Source organism: Centroberyx affinis, unplaced genomic scaffold, assembly GCF_046629955.1.
Source record: "Centroberyx affinis isolate AG114_WGS23_722 - 3 ecotype Tasmania unplaced genomic scaffold, CSIRO-AGI_Caff_v1 ptg000006l_1, whole genome shotgun sequence".
Classification (NCBI taxonomy): domain Eukaryota; kingdom Metazoa; phylum Chordata; class Actinopteri; order Beryciformes; family Berycidae; genus Centroberyx; species Centroberyx affinis.
This window is the reverse complement of record NW_027278722.1, coordinates 251-7,323: the sequence shown is the minus strand read 5'-3', so window position 1 is coordinate 7,323 and position 7,073 is coordinate 251. Positions and strand designations below refer to the sequence as shown.

The 7,073-nt window shown below is 42.2% G+C and overlaps 1 protein-coding gene across 1 annotated transcript; it reads left to right on the top strand.

Annotated features, from left to right (window-relative positions):
- The first annotated feature begins 82 nt into the window (after positions 1–82).
- On the top strand, positions 83–3,041 carry cep20 (centrosomal protein 20). Its single transcript, XM_071518598.1, has 4 exons — positions 83–162; positions 942–1,139; positions 1,648–1,732; positions 2,415–3,041. Exons 1-4 carry the CDS (start codon positions 135–137, stop codon positions 2,545–2,547), a joined length of 444 nt encoding a protein of 147 aa, XP_071374699.1. The 5' UTR covers positions 83–134; the 3' UTR covers positions 2,548–3,041.
- Positions 3,042–7,073: the final 4,032 nt, after the last annotated feature.

Genomic DNA, 7,073 nt, shown 5'->3' with positions numbered 1-7,073 from the left:
TACAAACACATTTTGAATGTTGAGGTCTGCATGAACCAGTTAGTTGTAGTAGCTAAACTCAATCATTAGATGGCAGGAGACGTTTAGCTATTTGCCTTGGTTGTGCACACTGCCGTTTGTTTACACTTGTTGCAATGGCGACCATCACTGAATTGAAATGCGGTACGTTTTTTTTTGTTTTTTTTTAATTATTATTCGTCATTTTATTGCTGTTAACTACTAGTACACTCCAAAAATGTATTGGGATTAAGGAAAGACTAACACTTGCACTGCACAAGCTAGTCTGCTAACACTGTTTAGCTAACGTTAGCTTTGGTCCAATACGTGACAATCTCAGATGCATAGCCTCCATTCAAACATCTGACGATTTAAAGTGAACTTGCTTATCGGCAAAGGTATATACTCCTTAAAATGTGACTTAAGACCTCAACTGTATTATTAGAAGTTAATCTTCAGTTCGGCATATTATATGATCCACCAAGCAGCTCTATTTTGATTAAATTCCAGGTTTTACTATGTTCACACTGCTCGCTAACGCTCTCCACAAGGCCATTAAGTTAGCTAACGTTAACGTTTAGCTATGTTACTTCGTTTGTGGGAGTAACAGCAAATTAAACGGTGATATTTTATTTAAATAAAGGCAGCTTGGTGGATCATGTGCATGCCGAAATCAAGAGTGATTGACGGAGAGAAGATCTTGAGTCATATTTAATGGGGTATGTACCTTTGCCGACAAGCAAGTTAAATTGCCAGATTCTTGAATGGAGTTTGGCGAGACGTAGAGAACGGGGCGTATAGAGGCAAAAGTTAGCTGAGGCTACTAACCATAAATTCCTAACCTGGTGAGGTGAACCAACGCCTGCTTCCATTCATTATGGTCGCGGGCAGTTAACCTACCTAAACGACCTCATGCTGACCCGGTAAAAACCTGAATATTTTAGCTGTGAGAGAAACGCTGGAGTCCCGTGGCGTCCTGAGCCAGCTGAAGGCTCGCATCAGGGCGGAGGTGTTCAGCGCCCTGGACGATCAGACTGAACCCCGGCCGCCGCTGTCCCATGAAAACCTGCTCATCAACGAGCTCATCCGGGAGTACCTTGAATTCAACAAGTACAGATACACAGCCTCGGTGCTGACAGCAGGTGGGTGAAAAATCGTCCCAGCATGACCATATGACCAGTGTTTTCACAAACTGCGAACCACTGGGTGAATCTATTTAAGATATCATCACCTAGTCATGATTCACTGATATACTTAGGTGTTACAGTACATTTACTAACAAAGTAATGTGCATGCTGTGTCCAAAAATTGCTGTGGCAGTGGTTCCCAAACTGGAGGTCCAGCTGTGGTGTGAGGTTACAGGGGTCTCCAGGTAAAATGAGGATTTCACAAATAGATATTGTATAAAATGGTTTCTCTGATAGAAGGTTTCACACCCCTCACTGTAATCTCCAGCCTGCAGCACTGGCAGAGAATAAAAATCTCTGGCATGTAAAGGCTCGGGAACCCTTGCGTGGATCCCCTTAAGTGGATTGTAAATTCCCACAGCTGTTTTTGAACCTTACCCACTCACGAAGCAAGCGCTTCACAGTAGAGTCTGTAAGCTGGTCCAGGCTGATATGCTAATGTCAAAACTGTTTGTTTTTACAGAATCAGGCCAACCTGAAGTTCCCCTGGACAGACAGTTCCTGGCAAATGAGCTGAAAGTAGCAGAGGATGCAGGTTCCAAATCTGTGTAAGTTCATCAGGATTTTGGAATAATAAACTAGAACCATAGTCTGCTTTCCAACACAGTGGTCCAGGATTTACTGTATGCTCTGAGGAAATGATCAATTATAAGATAGTATTTTCATAAGTAGGGTCTACAAATCATCTAAATTGTTGAAACTTCATCCCAAGCAGATGGAATACCTACAGTGGCTCTAGAGTTTATCAGCAATGGCAGGTTGTTCTCTGGGTAAAGTCCCCAACCACTGCTTTGGAAAAACAGTAATATTAGTTTGTGTTGTGACTTCCAACCAAACCTCTATAGTTGTCTAGGGTGTCATGGTGGCTCTGCAGACTAAGGTGCATACCACATACTTGTTACATCAGGGGTTCAACGCTAGCTAGTAATCTTTGTCACATCACCACCACCCCACCACTTTGTCCACTTTGTCACTCTCCTCTGTGTACCATCAAAGCAGAAAGCAGAAATCCACATATAATAATAATAATAATATTGGGTCATCCTGGTGGCTCAATTGGCTAAGGCACGTCCCATGCAACTACAACGTCCTGGGGTCAAATCTGATCCAGGAGCAATGTCCTCTCTCTCTCTCACTGTCTTTTTTGTCTCTGCACTGTGAACTATCAGATAAAACGACAAAAATGCAAAAAAAAAAAAGAATTACAAGTTCTATGCTTTGCCTTTCTAGGCCCCTTCTTTATGGTTTGGTGTCCCATTTCCTGAGCAGCAGTGGTGATAATGGAGGGAAGGTGTTTCTGCGGGGCGCCTCTCTCCCAGCAGGCACCACTGCCAGCAGCACACTGCCTGGACCTGAAGCCTAAGATGATGATGCACTGGGTACGTTTTGCACAGCATGGTCCAAAAAGCTGCTTCAGCACTATTCTGGATTATCAGAATCTTGTTGCGCATAGAAGTTTGTTGAGATAAGCGGGGAATCGCCCTGTTGAATGTTGTCCTGTTTGCCCATTGTATCCTCAAGTGTAATCTTCAGGCATTATAACAAGGAGTTTGAATTCTGCTAAGCTGAATATGAATGAAGAAAACATTTGAACTGTTTTTAAATGTTGCCAAATGATCCCAGATGTTCTTGTTATATTCTGATTTTAATGTGTGGCTTAAACAATAAGTTTAATATTAAATTCAGCCACATAGTGATACTGTGTGCAGTAATCTTAGGTGAATTGTTTTGTTGTTCAATGGCATGTTGCATAGATTTCACCTGCTAAAAGGTACTTGCTCATTACTCTATAACCTGGGAAAAAATGTTGATCACATTCCTTTTGAGTCCTTCTCTAGTTTAATTTAAAACCATGTGCCTCTGATATTTTATATTGTCTTTTAGTTTTTTTAAATAAATACTTTTTATATTTATACTCTGGATCGGAATGATTTTGTAATCGTGAAACTGCTGTTTTATTTGGTGCCACATGGTGGCAGCCTCACCAAGGAGAAGGCTGATGGCCAATGCAGAGTAGGGCTGATTTAGATCTAATCTATTTCTCTCCATTTTCTCCACCCTTGTTATTGAATTCTCTGATAGTGATTCTTTGTTTTAACCTGTTGTCCAATACCAGTATCAGTATCAGTTCATCCAGAACTTATGGTATAGTGCATGGAAATACAGCCTTTATTTTCATGCCCTCCAGTGTCCATTCAGGGTAAGTTATTAGAATGCAGAATATGAAGCTGTTTCTAGACAATAAGCACTCTTACTGTGAGACACTTGATCAGTGTGCGCCTAAGATCATCTTTGAGTGCCTTACTGATAATCTCATTGCTGAGGCAGATGACATTAGACTGCAGTGCTATTGCTGCATAAAGAAAATATTAAAGGTTGTAACAGTAGGAGTGTTGACCTGCAACAAGTAACTCAAAATTATGTTTAGAGGATGATTTTTACAGTTCGATAAATACGACTCTGACCACCACTAGCACTCTGGGATTCAGCTAGGTGCAATGATACTGTGGATCAGATTATTTTACAAATATGATATGATACTTCATTTTTGCCACTAAGAGTCAACATTGTAACTGACTGGTTAACACACACCATTTTCGGTTATAGGAAGATATACAATTGACTTTGAAGTTTCATAAACTTCCCATAACAATGTCTCCCTATGTGAAGTCTATTGCTTTTAATCAGAAGTGTAATTGCAAATAATTCCGAACATTTGTTTTGAGCTACCTACAGTGCCAGAGAGGTGGAGTTTACCAAGTCAGTACAGTTCAGACACTGCTGGGTACCTTGTCAGTCACAGGAAAGTATACTATATTGACATTCAATTGCTTTCCTGTGATTGTCTTAACCTTCTGGTACTCATTGTGTTCTCCTATGCTGCAAAACCCCACCCATGTGGCCCCTAAGAAGGCCAAAACGAGCCATAAAAAGTATTTACCAATACTATTTGACCCAGGTTTGTCTCTAATGAATACTACATGATGGAACAGCTGTCAAGTAGCTGTGAGACATTTTCTCTTCATCTCAACTACCAGCTAATCCAGATGTTTAGACTGAATTGTAAAGTGGGGAAGTCCTCTAGGTTTCTCTCTCTCTACTCTCCCGCTTGTTCTCCTCCTCCTTTCCTCATGTTGTGTGAAGCAGCTGAGGAATACTGGCTGCAGAGTCCTAATGACGTCCCTTTGTGGCCCAGACCCAGCGCAGGTCACACAAACATCTACTGTGGCCAACCCAGACTTTCTGCATCTCACTTCCTCTCTCACCATAAAAGGGAACTTGACATTCTTATCTCACTCTGAGAGTGACATGACTTAAAGCATGCACAGGAGCCGATTATCTTTAATCGGGGAGGGAATTTATTTCTGATTACAGATGCTAAGTGCACTTAATATTGAGTTGCACCCCCTCTAGCACAATCCACACCTAAATTATCTCAAGGTTTAAAAATAGTTCTTTACCCTGATTTGATAGGTGAAAAAAAAAAAAAAAAGCATAATTCTCAACTGGGTTCATGGAGAGGGCAAGAAGTCGCAATATTTTGCATGCTCTGTGAATGTTGCTGAGTTTCCACTGCCTTCTGACAGGGAAAGTAGCTGTGAAGATAATATGTAAGCACTAACCACCAACCTAGTCTGCAGGAAAAGCAACTGTTAATCTCCACTTGTGTTTATACAGTATGATAATTCATTGCTTCTCAGTCCCTATAGAAATAATAATAATGTGTGCATGTTGAAAATAGAGTCACAAGCAAGCCTCATCTGGGACACCTCTGAGTCTGAATTTACATCTCTACTTTGGACCGAACCTGATTTGCCCTTACAGAGTAATGGCTCTGGCCCTTAGGCACCCAGTTTATTGGCACCAGATATAAATGTTCCCTTCAAAATGGCTATATAAGCGAAGGAAGTTGAACAATGACTTGTGATTGTTCAGTTGGCAGCTTGCCCTAAAGTAGGTAGCATTTCTCCACTGTGTAATTTTGTTGTGTGCGAAGGCGACAGCTGTATAAATAGAATCGAATGCAGTGGTCTTTGACTGCACACAGAGTGAACTGATGTTTCCCCTGGACTCAAATTAGAAGGGAGTTGCATTCCATGGGCATCAAACATATGCATAAACATATTTTCTCTCTAATAGTTGGCCTTCTATGGCCATGATGGGGAGGAATAACATTAATCATATGTAAGTGATTGCTGCATCACAATACATGTTATTTTCAGCACAGATTATAAGGAAGGAGAGTCTACATATGTGCTGTAAATCATTTTAGTCAATGTGGCTTCTATACTTGTGAGTGACAGGTGTAGTATCATTAATAGTAATCCTGGAACTACTATAATTTGCTGCATACCTTTGAAAGCGGAACAGGTGTCAAAATGTGAGAACCATATCCTTTCATGCATAAAACCCACAGCTTCATGCGTTACCCAAAGTTCTGAAATGGCATGCACTGACTACTGTAAATTTAACCATCCTTCAGTCAGAGTTTTTCTTTTCATGTTAACTCCCGCCGCCTCTCCTCCTCCATGTCACAGTGTACTTTTCATAGGTTTATTCATTGCTCTGTGGAATCGGCCAGAGATTAATATACTCCCATCTCAGAGAAGCAGGGGAGGGAGTAAGTTTTGGCCAAACCTTCGGACAAACTCTTTGTGTCAGCACACCATGCCCCCATACTTCCACTGGAACACTGCAGGTTTTCAGGTTTCTGTCCTCCCTCCTTCCTCTTTGCATGGATCACCATACATCAGGATAAAGAGTTTCACAAATGACCTTTTCCCTGGCAGAAGTTAGTGAATTATTATCTTGTAATAGACCTGTGAACCAGCATATAGAGCAAATGAGGGAGACAAAGAAAGTTTAGCAGATTAATATGCGTTGTGAATCTCAAATTTGACAGTTTTATTCATATCGAATCAGAACAAGAGTAGCATAAAACTCAAACTTCAGCTTTTATCTTCCGTACTTTGCCGACAAACGTAAAAGACTGAGAAATATATTCTTATAGAACTGACAACCACCATTCCCTCCTTGCCTTGCTCTACTGTATATTGATAAGCTATAACCCCATTGTCTCTGACAGTTAAATACAGGTAAATAATAGAGTTATCCCCATAGAAGCAACATTGTTTGTTTGAACAATGCTATTGCTGCTGGACCATATTTAGTCACTGGGGCTCGGGGTGCTTGCCTGTGCTAGACTTTCAAAGTAACACAGAAAGCTGCCGAGATTCCTTGCAGACCCCACTGTCCTTATATGGCACACACTGCAACCTCTCTGTTCAGTGTATCTCCCTCTTTCTTTTCCTCCTCCTCTGTCTGTCTCCCTCTCTCGTTCTCCCTCCCTCCCTCCCTCTCCCTCGTTCTTTCTCTATCACCCCCCCTTCTACTTCCACAGCCTCCCGACTTTTTCCCCCCTTGCCTCCTCCACGTTACGCCGTCCCACCGTCTACGTGCCTCCTTGATGTTGGCCAGAGGGAGCCCAGAGGTCCTCCATGTTGGTCTTGGGTCTGTCATCGGGTTTCACACACATACCGGTGCAGCGCTGTTCCTTTCTGGCACCGAACAGGCCCAGGCTATCAACCAGCAGCGTGATTTATTGGACCAAATAGAACACTGTCCTTATATAGGAAGCTCCATTGGAAAGAAGCTGGAAGCAGGAGGGATGCAGTGGGGGGGGGGGGGGGTTAGTGATAGTGGAATGCGATGTGCGTAACGATAGAGGACACGTGTGGGATGTACACACACACACACACACACACACTTGGATGCTCACACTCATCCAGCTATGTGTATCAGGGGAATCTCTCTGGAGCAGCTACAATAAGGGGGATTCCTGTGCTGGGGACAGCTGATTTTCCTTATGAGGAGTGGGTAAACCCTGCA

Bases quoted from the DNA above. Each gene is read 5' to 3' on its own strand.
- cep20 (XM_071518598.1), top strand. From the start codon at position 135: ATGGCGACCATCACTGAATTGAAATGCG. The intron at 163-941 runs GTACGTTTTTTT...TGAATATTTTAG, and splicing joins CATCACTGAATTGAAATGCG to CTGTGAGAGAAACGCTGGAG. The intron at 1,733-2,414 runs GTAAGTTCATCA...TTGCCTTTCTAG, and splicing joins GATGCAGGTTCCAAATCTGT to GCCCCTTCTTTATGGTTTGG.